The sequence below is a fragment of the Hyperolius riggenbachi genome, chromosome 1, assembly GCF_040937935.1.
Source record: "Hyperolius riggenbachi isolate aHypRig1 chromosome 1, aHypRig1.pri, whole genome shotgun sequence".
Taxonomy (NCBI): domain Eukaryota; kingdom Metazoa; phylum Chordata; class Amphibia; order Anura; family Hyperoliidae; genus Hyperolius; species Hyperolius riggenbachi.
In genome coordinates, this window is record NC_090646.1 from 371,313,149 (window position 1) to 371,339,420 (window position 26,272).

Sequence of the window (26,272 nt, forward strand, 5' to 3'; positions counted from 1 at the left end):
CATTCTGCTATTGCCTTGTATCACTAGCCTTTCCATACAACGTGTCCCTGCGATTTGGGGACATCTAAGACTGTGCAAGTTTAAGCTCACATGTCATCAAACCATCAATTGCTGTTCAACCAATGAATGTACCTATCTATCACTGCTCCGCTTCACTGTTTGCTCTGCAGAAAAAGTTTTTTCATGCTATATGTCAGTGGTGCACCTGTTTGCCTCTGCTTCATTCAGCTATTGCCTTGCTTCAAGAGCCATTCCACACAACGTGTCCCTGCGATTTGGGGATATCTAAGACGGTACAAGTTTGAGCTTACATACCATCAAATTACCAACTGTTGTTCAACCAATGAATGCACCTATTTTGCTACTGCTTTACTCCATTGTTTGCTCCGCACCAAGAGTTTTTCATGCCATAGGTCCCTGCGATTGGGGGACATTCAAGATTTTTTACAAGCTTACACATGCCAGTTACATAAACTGATGCCACTGGAAATAATCGTTTGTTGATATTTCATTGGGTCTGTTTAAGGACTGCAGCCTCATCAATCATCCTGGGGGTGGACCTTGGGGGCGGTTACATCAGGAATGTTTTTTAATTTTCATATGATGCTATTAATGTTGTTTATAGGTGTTTTCTAGTTAATAAAGGGTTTTTGTAATTTTTTCATGCACCCAAGAGCCAACTCTCTTTCTTCATTTTTTAGCATATCTATATTGTTGGCAAGTTGCATGAAAAGTGAGATTATGAATTTGGTAATTAATATTTATTGATTTAGTTGTTTCCCTTCAAACCCATTTTTCCCACACTTGAGCTATTTAGACACATCTCCTATAGAACACTGGCAGCCCTGGGGATACTCGTGTCCCCCCAGAGTCGTTCGTCGCAATAAAACAAGCAGGATTCCCTGCCGCAACGAGCGACTCTGAGGGGACACGCATGTCCCCCCCCCCCAGTGTTCTATAGAAGAGAGGGCAAGAGGGGAGGAGAGTGAGACACGAAACCGGCGGCTTGATCTGTTACATTGCCGCCGGCTTATTTGTCATTTAATTAACTCATTTTTTTAATATACATATTGTTACATCAACTAGTAATACAAATTAGCACCACCTGTGGTGGTTACATTCACAGTTTTGTTACGTGAAGCTTGTATGATTGAAATTAGCAACATCAGCGCCACCTGCCGGATGCGCCCGGCTAACGGATAAGTACCAAAAATAGCAGTGCTTTAATTAGAGAAGGATGGTTTAAAAATAATTTTATGATAAATAAGAAGTTTGCATAACACGACAGTAGACAACTTAGTCACTTTATACCATCATAATAACTGCTTGAAAATATACAGAAATTGTTGTTATTCTTTGACTTTATTAGAGGCTGCAGTACTGTGTAAGGGGTTGTTCACACCTAGGGCATTTTGCATTTTCTTTTTTTTAACGCCGGTGATTTTTAAAAACGCCTTAAAAGCACTTGTGCAATGATTCCTTACGGGACAGTTCATATCAGCGCGTTTTGTCCGCTTTCAGCTCAGTACCATTTTGCTAGAATGGAAGGTATAGGAAAAACGAAAAACGCTCACAAATCGCTTTATGCGGCGACTGCATTTGCACTTTTATGAATAAATGCATTGTATTTATTCATTTCCTGGTGAAAAACGCTCTGCAAAAACCGCTTACAAAAGCGCTTTGTACAAAATCATAGCGCGTAGTGGAGCGCCGGGAGGGCAAAAAAAACCCCGCAAAAATTTGAAAATTGCAGCCGTCAGCGATTTCCATTTTAGATATGAACAAAGCCTAAAGAAAGATTGTATTAAATACATTGTTGTAATAAAGCACCTGTAGTTTTCTGGCAATTACTGCAGCCACCACCTGAATCAAATCAACCTGTAGTTATGGCTATCAAATGTTGCACAATGTGCACACAAACCTTTCTTTATAAACAGAATGAACTAAACAAGCTTTAATAAGTCAAATTAAGCAACAAATATCTCCCAAATGTAAAGGACATATACTACTTTAAGATAATATGTGATTGTGTTCATCTGTTTTAGTTGCTTACTAAGAAAGTTTGTGCTTTATAGGTGTAATAAAGCCTACACAGTATAAAGCTGTTCCTGATGAAGAACCTAACTCAACAGATGTGGATGAAACTTTAGATCGAGTTAAAAACAATGACTCAGAACTTGAAGAGGTCAATCTAAACAATATTAGGGTATGTATACACATAACTTTAAAATATGTATACCTATGACTTACAGCCACTGAACACTGTCTCCCTAAGACCCGAATAGCCCCACTGCAGTCCATCATGAATGCGGCAGCCAGAATTATCCACTCCTCCCATCGCTCCACCACGGCAGTTCCCCTCCGTGAATCCCTCCACTGGCTTCCTATCCAGTCCAGAATCAGATTCAAGATATTGTGTCTGACCTACAAATCCGTCCACAAATCCTGTCCAACCTACATTTCTGATCTTACTCAGAGATGCACACCAAGCCGCTCACTCCGCTCCTCCAATGAACTTCGCCTGACCGTCCCCCGCATCACCCAGTCCCATGCACGCCTCCAAGACTTCTCAAGAGCCGCTCCAACACTATGGAACTCCATATCTCCACCCGTTAGGGCAGCCCCCTCCTTCAGCACCTTCAAGAAGGCCCTTAAAAATCACCTTTTCACTCTGGCCTACCACCCCTCACAAGTGCTCTAAACCCACAGCTGAACTCTGGTCCCCTACCTCTCGTGTCCCTACCTCTCCCTCTAGATTGTAAGCCTTTGGGCAAAGTCCTCCTTCTTTTGTGTCCTACCTGATCATGCACCTCCATTACTGTGCACCCATGCTATGCATCTGAGTGAACCTAACTTGCCTAATCTCCATGCTCCCATCCAGTGACTGACTAAGCATTACCTGGTACTCATACTGTGCTGTGTGATCTGGTTTTCTTGTATTCCTGTATTGTCATATTGCTGTATGTCACCCCTAAATATTGTCTGTAACCTAAATTAATGTTCAGCGCTGCGTAATATGTTGGCGCTTTAAAAATACAATAAATAATAATAATAATAAACATACATAGACATAGATTACAAGCTCATTCAATTAGGCCCCATTCATACTTGGAACTGCGATTTTACTGCAAATTGTGGCTATTCCAGTGAATGAGAATTGCGTTGCAATCGCTCAGTAAATGCTACATGCATTGGACCGTTGTAAATCACAAACACGCCACAATCACTGCAGTGTGAGTAATCCCATAGGAGGCGATCAGTAAACTGCGAAGCGCTGGCTGAAAGCGCTCAAGTGTGACTGAGGCTTAAAACTGTCAAGTATGGAAAATTGGTACTCTTCTGTTTACAGTTAGTTTATTAACCACTTCCCTACCACGCTATTTTGTGCTGATCTGTGCTGCGTGGGCTCTCCAGCCCACAGCACAGATCAGCTAGCAGCCAGGCCGATCAGACTTCCCCCCTTTTTTCCCCACTAGGGGGATGTCCTGCTGGGTGGTCTGATCGCCGCCGGCTGCTTGCGCTTGCGGGGGGGGGGGGCTCTTCAAAGCCCCCCTCCGCAGCGCTTCCTGGCCTCCTTCCCCTTCCCTCCCTCTCCCTCCCACTGTGAGCGGTGCAGGACGGATTTCCGTCCTGCGCCTGATGGGATAGGCTTTAGCCTATCAGATGCCGGTGATCCCCGGCCAATCAGATGCCGGGGATCACCGATCTCCTCTACGGCGCTGCTGCGCAGCAGCGCCGTATACATGTAAACACCGGGGAAGGTCTTCCCCGTGTGTTTACATTTACCCTGCGAGCCGCCGATCGGCTCGCAGGGTGTTCACGGAGACACCCTCCGGGAACTGACATGGAACGGCCGCTCATACGAGCGGCCGTTTCCATGGAATACACTTCAGGATTCAGGGGCGTGTATATACGCTCCGAGAATCCGGAAGTGGTTAATCCTAGGCTGGCCAGCATTTTTGCACAGATCCTTTCTAGGATCTGCTTTGTAAATAATAAAGAAATACAGAGAATCCTCCATGAGGAAATGGACTAGCCTAAAACAAACCTGTCAGATCTGTCAGGTTTTTACTGCTTAAAGGGAACCAGAGACGCCAGGAAATGTTTTTTATACATACCTGGGGCTTCCTCCAGCCCCATACGCACGGATCGCTCCCACGCCACCGTCCTCTGCTTCCTGTATTAGCCAGTTCCGGGTCCCGTAGTTTCGGCCAGTCGGCGTCAGCGCGCGGCCAATTGTCCGCATCACAGGGGCTCCCAGCAAACCATTACGCGTGCGGCTGCATACTGCGCAGCCGCACACGTAAGGGTATGCTGGGAGCCCATGTGATGTGGACAATTGGCCGCGTCCGCTGGAAGTGACAGGACCTGGTACTGGCGGATCCAGGAAGCGGAGGATGGCGGCGTGGGAGCGATCCAGGCTTATGGGGCTGGAAGAAGCCCCAGGTATGTATGAAATCTTTTTTTCTTTTTCTGTGTCCGGCGTCTCTGGTTCCCTTTAATGAGTAAGATAACATAAAAAAAACATGTTTTTAAACCTGACAGGTGGTGGGATTGCATCAGTTTTAGCTTATTAGCACCCCTAGCTTCAAAGTACAATAACATTTTTTCCGAAAGTCAGTTGGTGCAGCCTAAAAAATTTAAAGTGAAGTACTCATTTAAAAACACAAAAACCTTCCTAGCTCTTTTAACTATTTGTTCCCAATGCAGATAGGTATTTCCGAGTGAATCTAGAGCAGGGATATCAAACTCTAGTCCTCAAGGGCCAAGGTTTTCACACATTTTTGGCACAGCTCAAATTAATTGATGGGACTGCATCAGGAAAGGTGTGGTTCATAAAGTAGAACACGTTTTTCCCGCCCCCTGACCAGTACTTATCCCCATGAGCCTTAACCGCTTCCGGACTGCACTAAATGGAATCTACGCCATGTTTGGGAGATGTTATCCCTGCCAGGATATAGATTTCAATTAGCCTGCCGCACACGCTACCGCCAATTGCATCACTGTCTAGCCCACTGGTCCTGCCGTCGGTATGACGGCAGAGGTCTGTGAGCTGGTCAGGAGGCGATTTAATTTGCTCCTGATCCCATGATCACTATGAGCCAGTCTTATTGGCCCAGGGGGATGTTAGATAACTATAATACAGGGGTCCCCAACCTTTTTTGGCCCGGGGACCACTATCCAGACCAAACCTTTCCCTGGGGACCGGGGGGCGGCTTGTGCCAGTTTTCGGGAGGGGGGGGGGGGGGAATCCGAGTGTGGCGGTCAGGTACAGGTAGGGTATCTAAGTATAGTTGCCCCAGTATAGGGAGTATAGCTGCTCCAATATAACCAGTATAGATACCCCAGTATACAGTAGCTAGTATAGATGCCTCAGTATCGTTAGTATAGCTGCCCCAGTATAGCTAGTATAGATGCCTCAGTATAGTTAGTATAGCTGCCCCAATATAGCCAGTATAGCTGCCCCAGTATAGCTAGTATAGATGCCTCAGTATAGTTAGTACAGCCACCCCAGTATAGCTAGTATAGATGCCTCAGTATAGTTAGTATAGCTGCCCCAGTATAGATGCCTCAGTATAGTTAGTATAGATGCCCCAGTATAGCTAGTATAGATGCCTTAGTATAGCTGCCCCAATATAGCCGCGCTGCTGTGAGAGAAGACAGGTTTGAAGGAGAGGGACTGACCAAGATATATAGAGAGGAAGCGGCCGCCTGCTAAGGTAACACAGTGGCCGCCGACAGGGGGAGGGGGTAAGAGGACAGACCCACGGCCCAGCTGCAAATGGCTCACTGACCGGCAGTGGAACACGGACCGGGGGTTGGGGACCCCTGTGGTAGTAGACCCTGGAAGGATGACTTATGGTGGAATCTGGAAACTCCCCAATGGTTTAAAAAAAGCTACTTTAGTCCGTGTTGACAAATTATTTTCGGTACTTATCCGTTAGCCGTGCGCATCTGGCAGGTGGCGCTGTTGTAGCGAATTTCGATGCGCAGTTGTATCTAATTCCATTCATAGTTACTATGGTAACAGGTGGCCGCAGGTGGCGCTAGTTACATTGTTGATACGCAACGTAACGATACAGTGTGTTAATGGCAACGAATATACATTGTATTTGAAGTGGCCGGAATTAAAATGAAGGCGGCGGCAATGTAACACATGAAGCCGCCGCCTTCGTCTGTTCTTCTTTCCCCTTTGCCCTCTCGCTTCTATACAACACTGCCAGCTGGGGGGGGACACGCGTGTCCCCCCACAGTCGTTCGTCGCAAGGAAACAAGCAGGCTTCCCTGCCGCGACGAACGACTCTGGGGGGACACGCATGTCCCCGCAGGCTGGCAGCATTGTATACAAGCGAGAGGGCAAAGGGGGAGAAGAAGAAGAACAGACGAAGGCGGCGGCTTCATGTGTTACATTGCCGCCGCCTTCATTTTAATTCCGGCCACTTCAAATACAATGTATATTCGTTGACATTAACACACTGTATCGTTACGTATCAACAATGAAATTAGCGCCACCTGCGGCGCTTCCATTCACACAGTACTACGTTCAGTAACTATGAATGGAATTAGATACAACAGCGCATCGAAATTCGCTACAACAGCGCCACCTGCCGGATGCGCCCGGCTAACGGATAAGTACCTTATTTTCTTGAGACAAAATTCTATTTTTAAGCCAAGCAGTATTCTGAGCTGAAAATATGACATACTAGAAATAACAACAATCTACGACAATAGCAAACATTGTTAATAACAGACAATAATGAATATTTAACAGATATGGAAGAAATTATATAAACACAATAAATGCCCACTGGAAATTAGAATCTATTTTAAGCAGGAAAATAGAAAGTAGAAGAGCCTGATGGAAGGAAACACAAGCAGTAAATGCCACTTATCTAATAAGCAAGCTTTTATGGATGAGTGTCCTGCTCTAATGGAGGTGCAGTACATTCATCTGATAAAAGATTTTGCTGATCCTTGTGGAGTCTGTCTGGTTTGCACCTGTGAAAGTGAAGAAAGCTGCTGAAATAAAAGCTCACTAAACCACAAATATAATTATTGCATGATTCTGAGTGCTTCTTACTGGCTGATGCTTATGATGCAGATCAGGTGAAAAAAAGGAGGAAGGGGGTGGGGGGAGGAGGTTGACAGTGCTTATAAAGCCTAATGCTTGCTGTGACATATGGGATTTGATACTGTAGTAATTCGGAATTTATAGGTCATTTATTGACTGTGACTATGCAGCTTAGTATAACCAGGCTACATTCTGTTAACAACGCATTAAAGTGCATCTATTTGCTCTAAAGCTTTAAAGCAGGGGTGCCCACACTTTTCCGGCTCGCGAGCTACTTTAAAATTTGCCAAGTCCAGGAGATCTACCAACATTTAAAGTGTTGCAGACCCCCCCCCCCCCCCCCGGTCACGAATAGCCCCCAGGTACAAGTGCCTCCAGTATAGGTAGCTAAGTATAGGTTCCTTCAGCAAAGGTAGCTGGGTACAGGTGCATTTAGCATAGGTAGGTGGGGATAGGTGCCTTCAGCATAGGTAGGTGGGGATAGGTCCCTTTAGCAAAGGTAGGTAGGGATAGGTGCCTTTAGCATAGGTAGGTAGGTAGGGATGGGTCCCTTTAGCATAGGTAGGTGGGGATGGGTGCCTTTAGCATAGGTAGGTGGGGATGGGTCCCTTTAGTATAGGTAGGTGGGGATGGGTCCCTTTAGCATAGGTAGGTAGGTGGGGGTGGGTCCCTTTAGCATAGGTAGGTAGGTGGGGGTGGGTCCCTTTAGCATAGGTAGGTGGGGATGGGTGCCATTAGCATAGGTAGGTGGGGATGGGTCCCTTTAGTATAGGTAGGTGGGGGGATGGGTCCCTTTAGTATAGGTAGGTGGGGGATGGGTCCCTTTAGTATAGGTAGGTGGGGATGGGTCCCTTTAGCATAGGTAGGTAGGTGGGTCCCTTTGGCATAGGTAGGTAGGTGGGGATAGGTGCCTCTAGCGTAGGTAGGGATAGGTGCCATTAGCGTATGTAGGATGGGTGCTCAATCACTTACCTCTCTCCAGCGGCGATGTCTGGTCTCCCCTCTCGGACTCGGAGCGCTCCGGTGTAGTGTCAGCTACTGCAGCCCCTCACGTTGTGCAGCCCCGCATGCGCAGTAGGAGCCTGTGTCCTGTGCAGCCACGTAAACCGTCCAGCGTGTGCCCGGCGCCGCCGCCGCCAGCCAGCCATGACGTCGCGTCATGGCCTCTTCAGCCGTGCCTCCTCTCTCTTCCCCGCTTCCTATTGGCCGGCGGCTGGCAGCAAAATATGATGGGAAAGCTGCCGGCCATAAATTGTGATGGGACGCGGCCAAGAGGCCGCTATCTACCAAATAGGCGGTCGCAATCTACCGGTAGATCGCGATCGACCTATTGGGCACCCCCGCTTTAAAGGATACCAGAGCTGAACTATTTATTAAAAACTTGCAGTGGAAGCTTTAGAGTATGAAGGAGGGGGACACAGGACAACGGGGAGCGGTGGGCATGAGGATGGCATCTAATACATGCATGCTCCCCGTTTTCAATAAATAGTTCAGCTCTAGTATTCTTTAACTGCTTCCAGACCAGCGCAGTTGAAATCTACGCCATGCTGGTGGCTGCATGGCTCTGACAGAACATAGATTTAAACATCGCCACCGCTCCCACCGATCGCGCCGCTCTGCTTGCCCCGCAATTCACTTGCTCTGCCATCAATATGACGGCAGAGCCAGTCTGGAGCCGATTTCATTGGCTCTTGACCACGTGATTACCGTGTGTCAAAGCGGCTCCTGACCGCCGCACAGCTCTCTGCCATCATAGCGATGGCAGAGAGAGGGGCCTGGGACGATGGGAGAACGGCGTGACCGGCGGGAGCAGCAGGTATGTTCGGCAATTTGTCTGGAGGCACTGTTTTGCGCTACCAGCAGTCTCTGGTTCTTAAGACCAGTACAGTAAAAAATAAATAAAAAAATAAAACAGACTGGTCCAATGTCTTTTGAATCAGTAATTACGGAGCAAATAAAGGAGAGGGGAAGGTATCTGCTTACCCCCTAGATACAGTAGATACTTTTCAGAATTGTTTACACAGATTAGTACAGCTCAAGTCAATCTGATATACTGGTGGGCAAGTGAAGTTAAAAGTTTGCGTATTAACCCTTCTAGTAACTTCCACCTACACTTATGGAGAGATACGCAAAAAGCACACTTCTCGTGTGCAGACTGAAGCCGACTGACAGCAGTGGCGGGACCCGGTTCCCGAAGCTGCATACAGCGGAGGACGGCGGCGTGGGAGAGATCCGAGCGGATGGGGCTGGAGGAGGCCCCAGGTATGTATAAATCTTTTTTTATATTACAGCTCTGGTACACTTTAACCCTCCTGGCGGTCTATTAAAAACTGCCAGGGGGCAGCGCAGCAGTTTTTTTTTTTAAATGATAGCCGCTGTGCAGCGGCATCCCCCCACCCGCTTGCATCTGGCGATCTGCAATCAGGAAATCCCGTTCAGAAAACAGGATTTCGTGATGACGTCATCGACGTGGTGATGTCATCGGGAGTCCCGATAAAACCCCTCAGCGCTGCCTGGCGCTGATAGGCCAAGCTGCGCAAGGGGTCTGGGGGAAGGGGGGGGCGGCGCGACGGGTAGTGGCAAATTGGCGCGGAGCGGCGGCGATCGGTGTGCACACGCAGCTAGCAAAGTTCTAGCTGTTTGTAGCAAAAAAAAAATTATGCAAATCAGCTGAGCAGGGCCTGAGAAATCCTCCTGCGTGGCTTACCCCGAACTACGGGGTTACCGCCAGGAGGGTTAAAATAGATGGGAACAAGGAAAAAAAATGTAACCAGATACTTACCTATAGAGCCTTCCTGCTCCTCTCACGGTCCTTGCATTCCCGCGCTGTCTCCCCGATAGCAGTATTCAACCAAATTGATCAAATACTGCTCCTCTGCTGCTGAAGGTGGCTTCGGCCTCCCGGCAGGTCTGGGCAAGGTTCTCCAGCACCAGAGATTTATAAGTGTGCTCCCCCCCCCCTTGAACCATGCCTGCCCCAGTATAGGTAGCAGACTTGCCCCTAATATTAGGTAGGTTACCCCCCCTCCCATAAGTAGCCAGATGTGTCCCCGGTATTACGGCCCCTAAAGTTAGCCAGATAGCCAGATGTGCCCCTAGTATTATCCCCTCCCAGTATAGATAGCTAAATGTGATCCCTGTATTTGCACCCCAGTAAAGATAGCCAGATATATCCCTGGTATTTACCCCCCCCCCCCCCAGTATAGATAGCTAGATGTTCCCCCATAACTAGGTTAGATTGGCAGATGTGCCCACCCCAATTAGACAGCCCCCCATGCAGAGATCAATACGTAAGGGCAGTTGGGAGCTGCAGCAGCAGTTCCAGTGGCCAGTTAGTGCTTTAACCAATTAATGCTGCTGCAGAAAGTGCAGGGGGCACGTAAGGGAATGTGCCTGATTGAGCATGAGTGTGCGTCAGGTAAAAATTATATAGCTACGTCCTTGTGGTTTACCTGAAGTCACAGAGGACATAGATATACTATAGCAGAGGCTAAAGTTACATTACTGCATTCAAATGTAGTGTCATCATCACAGTGAAACAAGAAGGAGGCTTAGTTATGTTTTGAGACTGCTTTGCTCTGTGTGGCATGGGGTATATTGAGTATATGCAGAAAACAATGTAATCTCAAAATTGTTAAGACGTGGAGCAAAACCTGGTGCCCAAAGTCAAAAAGCTCTTATTCAGTCATAAGTCATGGATCCTCCAACAAATTAGAAACTGGAAACCCACAGCTAAAAACTCCTGAGAAGAACAAAACATTGAACAATTCTGAAGTGGCCTGCTATAAATACTCATTTGAATCTCACCAACCTTCTATGGAAAGAACTGAAACATGCAGTGTGGAGAAGAAGGAACCCTACAAATTTGACACAACTGGAGCAGTTTGCTCAGCGAGAGTAGGCCAAACCAGTTTGTGCAATAAAATATTAAATTAAAGGGGGCAGCGTTGGTTATGATGGAGTGAGATTAGGTCCACCAGAACTTCCGGCACTGTAAGGTCCAGTGGGGTGGTGTGGATGGACACTGGGGAGTCGAGACACCCTAACCCTTATAGCAGCTGCAGTGGAGAATGTGACCGCTAGTGCCAGTACCCTCGCACCTCGGTCAATATCCCTGGCAGTGTAGACACAACCACCACTGCTAAATGCTGAATCCCGCCTGTCACTTCCACATTGCTGCTACCATTTCCACATGTTCTGTGGTTGTCCACAACTGCAGCGGAGTTAAGCAGCAGTTGGTCAGGTCACTCTGGAAGAGACAGGGAGATGTGCAGCTGAGTAGCCTCAAACTGAGGACAGTGGTGGGCTGTGGGGAAGCAGAAGAAGCCAGGGAATACCAGGCTGCAGAGAACTTACCTGGCTGGTGCGGGTCTGCAGTCAGCAGTTGACTGAAGGTGCACAGAGACACTGCTGGTGGTGCACTATATCTCACCTCATACCCCACACAACAAAGGGTAGAAGATGGTGAAAGCCAAAGAAAAGGAGAAGGACAAGAAAGAGCTCCCCCAAAGTGACAGATACGCCAACCTAACAGCTTGTGTCGAAGTTCTTCAGTACGGCAAACTAAACACTGCCTGACAAGAGGGTGATAACTGAGGGATCACACCTACTGTCATCAACAGAAAGCTTGCCAGGGACAGAGGCAGTAGAACCTGGGAATATGGAGGAGGAGAGATGGAGGTGCCGCTGGAGTAGTCTGATAGAGCAGATGGACTAAAATAGAACACAGGAAAATTTAAAGTCAATCAAAAAATAGTATCATCACAAGCTATGGAGATCCCTCCTATAGCCTCTTTATCTTTGTAATTATGGAATCTACAAATTATGTCTCTCAAATGTCAGCTTTGTAGTCTCTGGGCACCCCAACAGACCATTAAAAAATTGATTGTATCGTTAATACAATTTCCTCACCATGCACATTTTTTGGTACTTCCAGCACCCTCAAGTTATTCCTTCTTTCCCTGTTTTGTAAATCAGCCATCTCATATCTAAGGGTTGGGCTTACCACTTTCTGGCACTTCTCTGATTCTTTGAGCTTTTTTACCTAATTTTGTAATTCCACCATCTTTGCCATCTTTTCCACCAGACCAGAGTCTCTGCCCTCGTGGATGCAGCATCCACGAGGGCAGAGACTCAGGTCTAGTGGAAAAGATGGTAAAGATGGTGGAATTACAAAATTAGGTAAAAAAGCTCAAAGAATCAGAGAAGTGCCAGAAAGTGGTAAGCCCAACCCTTAGATATGAGATGGCTGATTTACAAAACAGGGAAAGAAGGAATAACTTGAGGGTGCGGGAAGTACCAGAAAATGTGCAGGGTGAGGAAATTGTATTAACGATACAATCAATTTTTTAATGGTCTGTTGGGGTGCCCAGAGACTACAAAGCTGACATTTGAGAGACATAATTTGTAGATTCCATAATTACAAAGATAAAGAGGCTATAGGAGGGATCTCCATAGCTTGAGATGATACTATTTTTTGATTGACTTTACATTTTCCTGTGTTCTATTTTGTCATACATAGCAATTTTTCCTAGCCTCTATAAGAAATCAATATTTATTTTTGGGGGGATAAACCAGGAATCATCAGTGACACATGATCATGCAATCTTGGCCACCAGTAACAAATCAAGCACATGATTATGTGTCAGTACAAGATAATTATCTACATAATCATAATTGTTCAAAATATTAATGTATTTCAAGCAGTATCACCTTTCAAGCAGAATTCCCTTTTTTATATGTAATAGCAAGACACTTACAAATAGGCCTGTATGACAGGGACCCAGAAAAGTGTACAGGCTTTAAGCAAATACAGGACACCGCCGGTGCACCAATGTCCACCCTGCCCTTACTGTTTCGCTAGTATTTTTCCTCCAAAGCTTCTGAGTAAGCTATTATAATGAAACCGGTCGGGCGAACTGGACGTTCGTGCATAGCCGATGTCCTGTATTTGCTTAAAGCCTGTAATGGTTACCATTGGTCAGCACTTCACTGTTGTATAACAAAAAACCTTTTGAGACCTTAAGGTGGTAGAATACATATCGGACTGTTTGCTGGTGCTGAAGTATATTTGCAAGAGTTTTGAAAAGCTTTTGTCTGAAAACTGGACTTTGGCAGCAGGCTTATTTTTATTCATCTTTTATGCGCAAATATATTTTTCATAAGTTATTTGATCACATGTAAGTGCAATGCTGCTGCCTAAAAAAATAAAGTTTGTGAACATCCTCTGAGTAAGTTAATGAATGAATGTAGGGACAATGTGGAAACACTGGCACATTGAGCAATCCTCATAGGGGAAAGATAGGTAGGTACTTTAGCTTCTTTAATGCTCAAATCCTGTTTTGACACCATTGTCTTCCTGGCGTCAGCAATTATAAAAGAATCATAAATACGGTACTACTGTAGGGTCCATTTTCAATTAGTTCTTTTTTTCCATCTTGTCACTACTGAAAAAATCTGTGGTGGAGTAATTGAGAAAAGGAAGTGATGAAAAATCACCCCAATGGGAACAACAAAGCAATACAAATCTGACAGACCTTCTACTTTTTTCTACTTTATCTAAAATGAAAAGAGTTGTCTGGATTGCTTCTTTTACTTACATGTAGTATTATAACATGCCATGCACAGGGGTTTTACACAAACTGCTTTGTTCTGCATCATTGAAAATATATGCCTTCTGTGTATAGTGCAGTGCACCAAAAAGGGATCACTGATGAAAGTAACCATTGCTGTTTTTGGCAGAAATTAAAGTTTAGTTTGTATTTTTCTAGAACATTCCTATATTAACTTTAAAAGCTTATGCTGAAGCTATGAAGGAAAATACCCATGTAAAGAAATTTAGCATCGTGGGAACAAGAAGCAATGACGCTGTTGCATTTGTAAGTAAAGTACTTGGACTGCATGTGTAAATTTATGGTGAATTACAATGAACTGGGCACTGAAATAGAATAACAGTAGAAATTTTAAAATGTATTAATTCCAGAAGTTTAATATTCCCCAAGGTGCATCTCTAGCCAGTCATCTGTCTCCTGGGCGGTGCTGTGGCAAAATCATAAGCTGCTTCTTCCATGCAATCCCCCTCTCTCATGTGCATATGTGTAATATAGGCACCTGGAATAAAGGGCACAGGGGATAGCTGCTAGTAGAATATCAGTTTACCAATATTCTACTACTTTCCGCCAATAGTAAAATATCAGTTATGTTAACCGATATTTTACTATGAACTTACTTAGCCTTAGGGCCTGTTTCCACTACACGCAGATTGGACGCAGAATGGATGCAAAAAAACTGACTCCAATGAAAGCCTATGGGCCTGTTTCCACTAAATGTGATTTTTCTGATGCAGATTTTCCCATAGGCATTCATTGGAGTCCAAAAATTGGAGTTGGGGGTGACTAGTGCGCTCCTCAGGTACTCAAATAATTAACAACCCTGAATGCCTGGTGCGCTTCAACCGACAGGGGTGTATACCCTTATACAAATATTCCTTATGTTATGATGATATTAGCGCTCAACAGGTCTTTTCCTACAAATCACTCAAATGGGTCATTATGAATCAACCTCCCATTATAGGGTAAATTGGTTCAAAGTGGCCTCAGAAATAAAAAATTGTGGAATAAAAATTAATAAAAAACTCTCCTTCTTGGTGCACAAGCTGAAAATTAATAGACACACACACACACACACATATATATATATATATATATATATATATATATATACACTCTCCTTGCACATATTAGAGTTAAAGCCTATCCACGACTCGTAATGTCCAACTTCCAGAGTCTATATAGGGACAAAGATTTATGATTTAGAGTCCAGTCTTATTGTGGAGAATCAAGCCTCCTAGGCCGAAATAACACATAAATGAAGTACATGCAAAAGTCCTAGTTCTCAGGACCCAAATATTGCTGTTCACAAAATTGGGGAGAACCTTTTTTTCACCAGCAGATATCATCCTCATAGAGGCTATAAATGTGCTCACCAGATCCAAGTGCCAATCACAACAGTTGGCAATCAGCACGTGTGGCCCAGCCTGTCAGATGAATCCGGTCCTCCTCTTTCTCCAACCAACTTCCAATCGTGCATGCAAGAGGAGAAAAACAGAACTCTATGGCGTAGTACGTTTGCAACTTATAACCCAGAAGTGCACTTCACACAGTATAACTAGCGTGACCCAGCACCTAAGAGTTAGACTCATGCAGGTATTGCTAAGGATATGTCCTAGCCTCTTACCACATGTTATGGCTGACCCAATTCGACCAGCATGATCACTTAATCAACAGCACTTCTCTTTACCAGCATCCGTAATCCAGCAGCACCTTAGACTCAAATAAACACTAACATAGCGTAATACTGTTTATTCCAAGTAAAAAGGTTTAAAATTGCACTCACAATTTTCCAAGTAAAAATGCGCATATCAATAAAATCCTCATGGCCTGGCGTCTCCTTCCGTGTGAGCTCCGCCCAACTAGTTTCGTTGGACATTACAAGTTGTGGATAGGCTTTAACTCTAATATGTGCAAGGAGAGTATATATATATATATATATATATATATATATAAATTACCAAGGGGTAAGCAGCACAAACCAATTTTTTATGCAATTCTATGCAAAGCATGCACGCAACTGTCACTGTTTTCCTGTTGTGTGCTGCAGCCCCTCTGTATTTATATATTTCTTATGGAGTCTGGGGACCTCCAGCGCTGCGTGCATGCTTTGCATAGAATTGCATAAAAAATTGGTTTGTGCTGCTTACCCCTTGGTAATTTATTTATAACTTTCCCCTGTGAGCCTGCATGACCACGCCCACCTCTAGCACAGTTAAGCATATAAATGAGCGGTGCTCATAGTTCAGTTAGTAGCTAGTAGAAGGTGAGGTGTTTTTAATTTCATTTCTGCCATTTAGTTGACCTTTGGGCTTTTGGTATGGTTCCCACTAGAACGCTGATTAAAACTAGCATTTTTGCCTGGTTAGAGTAGGACTCACCAGATTGGGGACACTTTGGCGCAGTTGGTGAGCTTAAGCGCGTTAAAGCGTAACCAAGAGCCCCTGTCACTGTTTTCCTGTTGTGTGCTGCAGCCCCTCTGTATTTATATATTTCTTATGGAGTCTGGGGACCTCCAGCGCTGCGTGCATGCTTTGCATAGAATTGCATAAAAAATTGGTTTGTGCTGCTTACCCCTTGGTAATTTATTTATAACTTTCCCCTGTGAGCCTGCATGACCACGCCCACCTCTAGCACAGTTAAGCATATAAATGAGCGGTGCTCATAGTTCAGTTAGTAGCTAGTAGAAGGTGAGGTGTTTTTAATTTCATTTCTGCCATTTAGTTGACCTTTGGGCTTTTGGTATGGTTCCCACTAGAACGCTGATTAAAACTAGCATTTTTGCCTGGTTAGAGTAGGACTCACCAGATTGGGGACACTTTGGCGCAGTTGGTGAGCTTAAGCGCGTTAAAGCGTAACCAAGAGCCCCTGTCACTGTTTTCCTGTTGTGTGCTGCAGCCCCTCTGTATTTATATATTTCTTATGGAGTCTGGGGACCTCCAGCGCTGCGTGCATGCTTTGCATAGAATTGCATAAAAAATTGGTTTGTGCTGCTTACCCCTTGGTAATTTATTTATAACTTTCCCCTGTGAGCCTGCATGACCACGCCCACCTCTAGCACAGTTAAGCATATAAATGAGCGGTGCTCATAGTTCAGTTAGTAGCTAGTAGAAGGTGAGGTGTTTTTAATTTCATTTCTGCCATTTAGTTGACCTTTGGGCTTTTGGTATGGTTCCCACTAGAACGCTGATTAAAACTAGCATTTTTGCCTGGTTAGAGTAGGACTCACCAGATTGGGGACACTTTGGCGCAGTTGGTGAGCTTAAGCGCGTTAAAGCGTAACCAAGAGCCCCTGTCACTGTTTTCCTGTTGTGTGCTGCAGCCCCTCTGTATTTATATATTTCTTATGGAGTCTGGGGACCTCCAGCGCTGCGTGCATGCTTTGCATAGAATTGCATAAAAAATTGGTTTGTGCTGCTTACCCCTTGGTAATTTATTTATAACTTTCCCCTGTGAGCCTGCATGACCACGCCCACCTCTAGCACAGTTAAGCATATAAATGAGCGGTGCTCATAGTTCAGTTAGTAGCTAGTAGAAGGTGAGGTGTTTTTAATTTCATTTCTGCCATTTAGTTGACCTTTGGGCTTTTGGTATGGTTCCCACTAGAACGCTGATTAAAACTAGCATTTTTGCCTGGTTAGAGTAGGACTCACCAGATTGGGGACACTTTGGCGCAGTTGGTGAGCTTAAGCGCGTTAAAGCGTAACCAAGAGCCCCTGTCACTGTTTTCCTGTTGTGTGCTGCAGCCCCTCTGTATTTATTTATATATTTCTTATGGAGTCTGGGGACCTCCAGCGCTGCGTGCATGCTTTGCATAGAATTGCATAAAAAATTGGTTTGTGCTGCTTACCCCTTGGTAATTTATTTATAACTTTCCCCTGTGAGCCTGCATGACCACGCCCACCTCTAGCACAGTTAAGCATATAAATGAGCGGTGCTCATAGTTCAGTTAGTAGCTAGTAGAAGGTGAGGTGTTTTTAATTTCATTTCTGCCATTTAGTTGACCTTTGGGCTTTTGGTATGGTTCCCACTAGAACGCTGATTAAAACTAGCATTTTTGCCTGGTTAGAGTAGGACTCACCAGATTGGGGACACTTTGGCGCAGTTGGTGAGCTTAAGCGCGTTAAAGCGTAACCAAGAGCCCCTGTCACTGTTTTCCTGTTGTGTGCTGCAGCCCCTCTGTATTTATATATTTCTTATGGAGTCTGGGGACCTCCAGCGCTGCGTGCATGCTTTGCATAGAATTGCATAAAAAATTGGTTTGTGCTGCTTACCCCTTGGTAATTTATTTATAACTTTCCCCTGTGAGCCTGCATGACCACGCCCACCTCTAGCACAGTTAAGCATATAAATGAGCGGTGCTCATAGTTCAGTTAGTAGCTAGTAGAAGGTGAGGTGTTTTTAATTTCATTTCTGCCATTTAGTTGACCTTTGGGCTTTTGGTATGGTTCCCACTAGAACGCTGATTAAAACTAGCATTTTTGCCTGGTTAGAGTAGGACTCACCAGATTGGGGACACTTTGGCGCAGTTGGTGAGCTTAAGCGCGTTAAAGCGTAACCAAGAGCCCCTGTCACTGTTTTCCTGTTGTGTGCTGCAGCCCCTCTGTATTTATATATATATATATATATATATATATATATATATATATATATATGTATGTATGTATATATGTATATTAATTTTCAGCTTGTGCACCAAGAAGGAGAGTTTTTTTATTAATTTTTATTCCACAATTTTTTATTTCTGAGGCCACTTTGAACCAATTTACCCTATAATGGGAGGTTGATTCATAATGACCCATTTGAGTGATTTGTAGGAAAAGACCTGTTGAGCGCTAATATCATCATAACATAAGGATTCATTGGAGTCAGTTTTTCTGCATCCATTCTGCATCCAATCTGCGTGTAGTGGAAACAGGCCCTTACTCTCACACAGAACCCTCCCTCTACCGGTGCTTAACCCTAATAAAACTCACATAAAACACATCTCTTCCACCCTCTGGCCTGCCCTATCCTGGTACCGCCTCTCAGATCTCGCTGCTGAGGACTGTAGTGAAGCGGTGCAGGCGCACATGTGCAAGATCTGAGAGGCAGAGAAGGAGGTAATAGGATACAAGGGCAGACCGGACAGGTGAAAGAGGCGTGTTTTATGGGCACAGCGCGATCTGTTCTTCCATACTGCTCTGATAAACAGGGAGACAAGGAGAGCTGACCAATCTGCTTATGGAGAGGGAGAGTTGACCAATCCAACCAGTCAATCCCCTGTATAATGTTATATACTGGATACCACATACAGTACGGCACCGGTATCTGTTCATACATAGTACCAGTATATGATTTTATTATTTGTTTTTGGTGTGCATTTGAAGAGGGGTAGTCTTATACGGCGAGTATATCCCAAATTCTATATTTTAACTGGAAAAGTTGGGGGGGGGGGTCATCTTATACACCTAGTCGTCTTATACGCCGGAATATACGGTATATATTATTCCAATATCTGATGTTGCCAGTAGCAGCCAGTAGATCATCCAATCTTACCATTTCTATGTAATATAAGGGACTGCCTAAAGTATATACTCAATATATTCACTCAGTTTACTCTTCTACTTCATAGAATTGGTAAGATTGGATGAAAAAGATTGGATCATTAGTGGCTACCTTTACTTGTACAATTATTCAAGGTGATTTGTTGTCATCTTCTTTACAACTAATCCGCTAAGCCTCTGTGTGTAACTGAAATCAGCTGTGAATGGTATACCATTACCCAGGGCTTTCTCTGTTTTAGGCTTTGGCAGACATGCTGAAGGTCAACGGCACATTGGCAAGTTTAAATGTGGAATCCAATTTCATCAGTGGGAAGGGAATCCTATCTCTTGTAGATTCACTTCAGTATAACACATCACTAGTTGAACTGAAGATAGACAACCAGGTATGACTGCAGGAATGGTCAATGTAATATCTGAAAATTAATATATTTATCATTTATCAAAATGTTAGGTGTAAACAGGTTCAGAATTGCCCTTTGTCTGTTTTCTGTAGCAAATGTAACGTGAAAGTTCAAACGAACATTTTTGTAGAGGTCATGTGTTTAGCGTCATGATGCCTGCCAGAACTTAAATTAGCTGCATGCTTGTTCTAGGTGTGGGACTCAAACTACTGGAGTTCACATATGACATAGCTTGAAAAAGTAGCATTTTCGGATGGTGTGTTTGCTACTTGCTATTGCGTTTTTACCGCGTTTTTGCTGCTTTTTGCATTTGCATTTTTGTTTATGCAGATGTGTTTTGCGTGCGTTTTAATATGTTTGGGGTTCTCTAATGGAAAACGCATGTGCATTTTGTATGCTTTTTTTTTTTTATTTATGCAAATCAATAGGAAGACAACAGGAAGCTGAAACACATCAGAGATCTTTACTTCTTAATTAAAAAAGCAGTAAAAACGCATTAAAAACGCAGTGCATATGTGTTACCATAGACTTTCATTATGTGCGTTTTGGCAGCCAGCCTGCATATAATGCAACACTTCCAGCGTCTGCAGAATGCTTACTGTAAATCGCAAGTGCAACGCTGGTACTTCTGCGTCCCATAGACTAACACTGCTGCATAAAACGCAACGTTTCCCACTCCGCAAGAGTTTCTGCCATGTGTGCACCCGGCCTCAAGCAAATAGATTTTTTTTATCAGCATAAAGCAAGCCATTTTCAACATTTCTCTCACTATAAGCTAAATTTATGGTCAATCAAAAATACTGTTTTTTAATATGGAAAATGTGTTTTGTTACAATCACACTCAGATACGTTATTTTATTTACATTTTTATTCTTTTCAGAGTCAACCTCTTGGTAATAAAGTAGAAATGGAAATTGCAAATATGTTAGAAAAAAACTCTACGCTATTAAAATTTGGGTATCATTTTACTCAACAAGGCCCCCGACTGCGAGCATCAAACGCAATGATGAACAATAATGATCTTGGTGAGCTAACATTATATTTGTTCAGTTTTATGTTGCCTTAAAATATATTGTATGCTTATTTTTGACCTATTTTTATAGCTCTAAATTTTGCCTTCATGTTTTGGTAATGTTATAGAAACTAAGTGCTAGTAAACCAAGTGTAATACAAAAATTTCACATAACATAACGTGAAAGTCTACCTTAAAGTGAAATTTTAGTCTGAGTTTTGAGATAGAGCTGCTTTCAATGTTGTCAGGCAAAAAACAAAAGCAAAGAACATGCAATTGTTTTCTTTAGATCATGCAGATATTGATCAGTAACTGTTCTATATAATGCTGCGTATCCACCTGGTGATTTTCCCGATGATTTTCCCGACCACCGCCGATTTTCAAACGAGGTTGCAAAGTGGGTACAGGCGCAGGATCATGAACGTCGCCTAGCATCGCGGCGATAACGACGGACCAACACAGCGGATCGGATCTTTGAGATCCCTGACGACACTGCGCAAAGTACTGCGATCGTGGAAGTCTCGCTCGCGCCGCCGTGTACGTCGCGTGACCTCGCGGTTTAACTTGCTGACAGGAAGAGGCGTTGCTGACGACCGTCAACAAGGGGACATCATGGAAGCCCTCGGGCGGTGAGTATGAAGCTTTAGTTCTTAGTTACCCTGTTTGAAACAAACTAATGCTTGCGTAGCTTATGATTCCAACAGGTCAGAGGTGCACCACCTATACCTGAGATCACATATGTGTGTGTTTTCCTTGAATCTCAAGTTCTTATTTTCGATTTAACTGCTAAATTTTAAGTCTGAAATGTAAACAGAAAGCATGCCAGTGTGATGTAAATTCTGGTTCATTAAGTTACCAGTTCACCAAGCTCCCACAGCTCCCTTAGTGTGCCTCCATTCTCCCACACTCCGCCATGACTTATGCCTCCTTGGTCCCGCTCCCATGGCTGGGAGTGTTCTGCAACTGTGCAGGCCACAGGAGCGCGACCAGGAGGGTGCGTGGCCAGGGCCATGCATGCGCAGTAGTCTCAGACTGGCTCAGAAAACACAATCCCTTACAATGCAGCACTATGCACAAGCCCATGGAATGGTATGGGAAGTGAGTTGACGTGCAGAATTATTCTACAAAGCAAGTGAGCACTGTGAACTAGCCCGAAGTGTTTTCACAGAACCACAGACCTATTATGGCTTGTAATTAGGGTTCAGGAGAGCTGGGGCTGCATTTAACTGCTAGAATATCTGCATCAGCTGCACAGATGTATTAGCATTTGCAATGGAAAAAAATGGGAACACAGACTAGTTCTTCTATACTATAGGAATGGTACTATATATATACTGTACATATGTTTATCTCATCATAGCAACTGGCTTCATTAAACAGTTTAGTAGTAGCAGTAAAGTATTGTACCATGTTAGCCATCAGTAAAAGCAGGACGTTTTGAATGAGGATGATGTCATTTATTTTTAAAAGAAAGAGAGCCTCCTTTGGACTCAATTCCTGTATGCTGGCAAAATATTGAAACACACACAGTTTATATGCATGTGAACATCAGAAGGAGGCACATAGATTGTTTAACAAATATAAATAAATGCTATTCAAATGCCTTAATTACAACAGGACATGGAAAGTATTTGTCATAAATTAGCAAACATCCTTGCAAGTACCCTTTCTTCAAAATGTCCTGTTATAATTAAAGCATCTGAATGACATTTATTTAAATTTGCTAAACAATCTATGTGCCAATCTATTATTATTGATTTATAAAGCGCCAACATATTCCATGGCGCTGTACAAAGTAAGAAAATAAACATGGGGTTCATAGTGAAACAGACAATGATATACATCAAATATGGACACTGATACAAAATACAGAATTGGTAATTACAGTGACAGATGTAATATGATGAATAAAATGTATGACAGAGTGCAAGCTGTGAAATGAATAACAAATTCCAAGACACAAAAGGGTGAAAGAGATCTGCTCTTGCGAGCTTACAATCTAATGTTAGGTACACATGATGCAATTTTTTGAAAGTTTTACTGTCATATCGATTATTTCCAACATGTCCTATCTGATTTCCGATCAATTTTTCAAAATGATTTTTCATAGAAGTGAACAGAAAATCGATCGGAAATCAGATCAGATATGTTGGTAATAATTGATCTGACAGTAAATCTGTCAGAAAACTGCATTGTGTGTACTTAGCATTAAGGAATGAGGGGGAAACAAGAGGTGGGGAAGTATGCAATATACAGTACGAGTACGTACATACAGGCTATGTGTGTTTAGGTTATCTAGTAAGGTGTACAACTTGGCGAAGAAGGGGAAATGGCCTAAGCTAGAGCATATGCTTGTAGGAAAAAGTGAGTTTTGAGGGAACGTTTAAAGATTTCAAAGGCTGGAGAGTGATGGGTGGGCTGCAGAAGGGCATTTCAGAGGAGGGGTGAAGCATGTGAGAAGTCTTGTATACGGGAATGCGAGGTGGTGAGTCTAGAGGAGAACAAAATAAGCTCTTGTGCAGATCTGAGACTACAGTGGGGTTGGTATCTTGGTTGGTATCTATGTGTCTCCTTCTCCCCCTGCAAAGCAACAGAACATGTTGTTAGACTGTAGGCTAGTGACATGTCTGTACAGTTTCCCTGCTATGCAAATGCATGCAGGAAACGGCATGCAAATATGACAAGTGTGAACACTATCTTCATGTAAATAAAATATGTGAATAATGTCTTATTTGGCTAATGTTTTGTATTGCTAACTACCTATAGAAATATGTAATCTGCTTCTTATTTCCAGCTCGTATGCATAGATGTGATGTCCCATGGCATAACTTTTCAGCTCTGGACTTGGAAGATGTATAAGTACAGACAAAGTAGTTTCCTTTGTTACATGCCTTACCTATGCTACAAGCACTCATTTCTGCCACCTTCTGGCTGTCCACAGCCTATACTATGATCTTTCTGTCTGTATATCATCAATATTTTCATCTTTTTTTCAGGCATTCCTGCTTAACACTTTTTCTTTTACTTTTTGCTTTGTCATTCATGTCATTGGATGTATTTCAAATGTATATAGACTGAGAATTTAAGAATGACAGTGTTAATGACAGTATACACAATCCGTGTATCTTGGTTATCAAGATATATTGCTCATATCTGCCTTTTTCACTGAATATTAGATTAGTATCACCAATTAAAATACAGCCCCAGTTTAGATTTGCTGCCATGTACCATTTCCCTCTGGTCACTGCATAGGAAAGATAAAAGCCAGCAGTAGGAGGTATGTGATGAGCGTATTAAAATATTGCCAGTACTAAAACAGTGATAGCTGAACATTCCGGAAGTAAGAGTAAAAACTATTATAAAAGTATAGTGAGATAAAAATGATGATGAAGAAAGGTTTAGGCTAGGTTCACAGTAGGAGTTGGGTTGTGTTCCCCGTGACAGTAGGAGTGCAACATAATGGGACAGTGTTGCCGAACGTTATGCATGAGTGAAGCATGCAGTCATTGAAAAGTGGGCTTCACTGTACTATTAATGCGGTTGTAATGCACTAAACGCACTACATGCAGTGCATTAGGATACTGCACTCCATCAGACCACACTGCAATGGCTGCAGTATGTATGTCTCATTGCTTTTGCATTGCAGTGCATTATCCAGCGTTAGAAAGCAGCCGTTACAACGCACTGCAATGGCCCACTGTGAACCCAGCCTTACAGTGTAACAACAGTAGTCACTCTAGATATAGTGATTTTATAGGGTAGAGTAAAGAGCAGATATAATTGGAGATTGTCAATGAAATGATAATAATTCTGGCTTGCATGCAAATCTCATACAGATTGTATGCATCTTTGAATTGGGCCTATCAAAATCAGCAGGAAGTGAATCTGACGCACCCACTTCCACACTTCATAACATTTGCATGTAAGCCAGAATCATTAGCATCTAATTGACAATTTCTAGTCATTTTGGAAGAATTTACCGTACGTAAAACATAGCAACCAACTATATTTTACCTTTGATGAGCCAACCACCACCCCCCTCCCCTTCCTCCCGACCTCCCCACTACCACCTTTCCTCCACACAAAAGACTATATTAAAGGACTAACACAGGGAGGTATGGGGAAAAAAAGTTGAACTTATCCAGGGCTTCTAATGGTCCCCCGCAGACGTTCTGTGCCCACGCAGCCACTCACCGATGCTCCAGCCCCTGCCTCCGGTTCACTTCTAGAATTTCCGACTAACTACTTGCCGACTGCTCCACGCTAATTGGCGTGAGCAGTGCGGCAGCCCCAGGACCACTCCACATTGGCGTGAACGGTCTTCTTACCTGACGTCACTGAGGAAGAGCAAGAGAAGATGGATAGTACGTCTGGATCCAAATTTGTGCAGATGGTGTCTTTCATGCTGTCCAGCCTGTTGCGGGACCCCCGTATAAAAAAAACTCAAGGGGAATGAGCTGTACTGGGTGGCCACGCTACTAGACCCTCGGTATAGGCACAAAGTGGCGGAGAGGTTTTCAAATCACCAGAAGGCAGAAAGGATGCAGCACTTGCAGAACAAGCTGGCAACTATGCTTTACAGTGCGTATAAAGGGACTCCGAGCAGTAACTACAATCAAAATCTGAACTTACCTGGGGCTTTCCTCAGCCCACCGTAGGTTGGGAGGTCCCTCTGTGTCCTTCTGGCTCTTCTCCCAGGACCTGGTCAGAAATAGCTCCCGGCGACACTGGGCCCCGAGTGTCGGGCTCCTTCTTCCGCAAAGATAACATCAGTCGTCACCATGCCGGCCGCCTTGCGTCATCACGGCGGCCGGCATGACAGTACCGTGCATGCGCCGTACTGTCATGCCGGCCGCCGTGATGACACTTGGGCCCGGAGCCGCCAAGAGCCATTTCTGACCAGGGCCTGGGAGAAGAGCCAGAAGGACGCCGAGGGACCTCCCGACCTACGGTTGGCTGGAGAAAGCCCCAGGTAAGTTCAGATTTTGATTGTAGTTACTGCTCGGAGTCCCTTTAGGGTTGTTGTCACAGCACAATGGAACAAAGGTACCACCGCCAGTAATCCTTCTCCCATGTCCATGCAGGCAAGGACAGGACGCTCCAGCGATCTCATAGTGATGTCGGACATGCAGACATGCTTTAGTCCAACACCTCGCCTTAGCCCCTCCGGATCCACCCTCCTTCAACGCCTGGACCGGCAGGTAGCCGACTACCTGGCCTTAAGTGTGGATGTAGACACTGAGCGGCGATGAACCCTTGGACTACAGGGTGCACAGGCTTGACCTGTGGCCAGAGCTGTCACAATTTGCCATCCAACTTCTGTCTTGCCCTGCCTCAAGCGTCCTGTCAGAAAGGACCTTCAGCGCAGCTGGAGGCATTGTCACTGAGAAGAGAAGTTGCCTAGGTCACAAAAGTGTTCAGTACCTCACCTTTATCAAAATGAATGAGGCATGGATCCCGGAGGGCTACTTCCCGCCCAAAGACTATGACTGCCTGCCCCATGACTAAGTTGGTCCCCACACAGCATCTCTGCCTGCAGGCCGCTTGACTGCCTTCTCCGCCACCACCAACAGGGTCCAGGACTCCAGGCGGATTCCTGAATTTTTAAGGCCGCTGCTAGCAGCTGCCGCTAT

At 44.2% G+C, this 26,272-nt stretch overlaps 1 protein-coding gene across 1 annotated transcript in view; it reads left to right on the forward strand.

The window, feature by feature from the left end:
- Positions 1 to 26,272, forward strand: part of TMOD1 (tropomodulin 1) — a 101,550-nt gene that overhangs the window by 70,897 nt on the left and 4,381 nt on the right. Inside the window, exons 6-9 of the mRNA XM_068271337.1 lie at positions 2,076 to 2,206; positions 13,843 to 13,950; positions 19,466 to 19,609; positions 20,508 to 20,652. Coding sequence (XP_068127438.1) covers positions 2,076 to 2,206; positions 13,843 to 13,950; positions 19,466 to 19,609; positions 20,508 to 20,652 — 528 coding nt within the window. The remainder of the gene's footprint in view (positions 1 to 2,075; positions 2,207 to 13,842; positions 13,951 to 19,465; positions 19,610 to 20,507; positions 20,653 to 26,272) is intronic.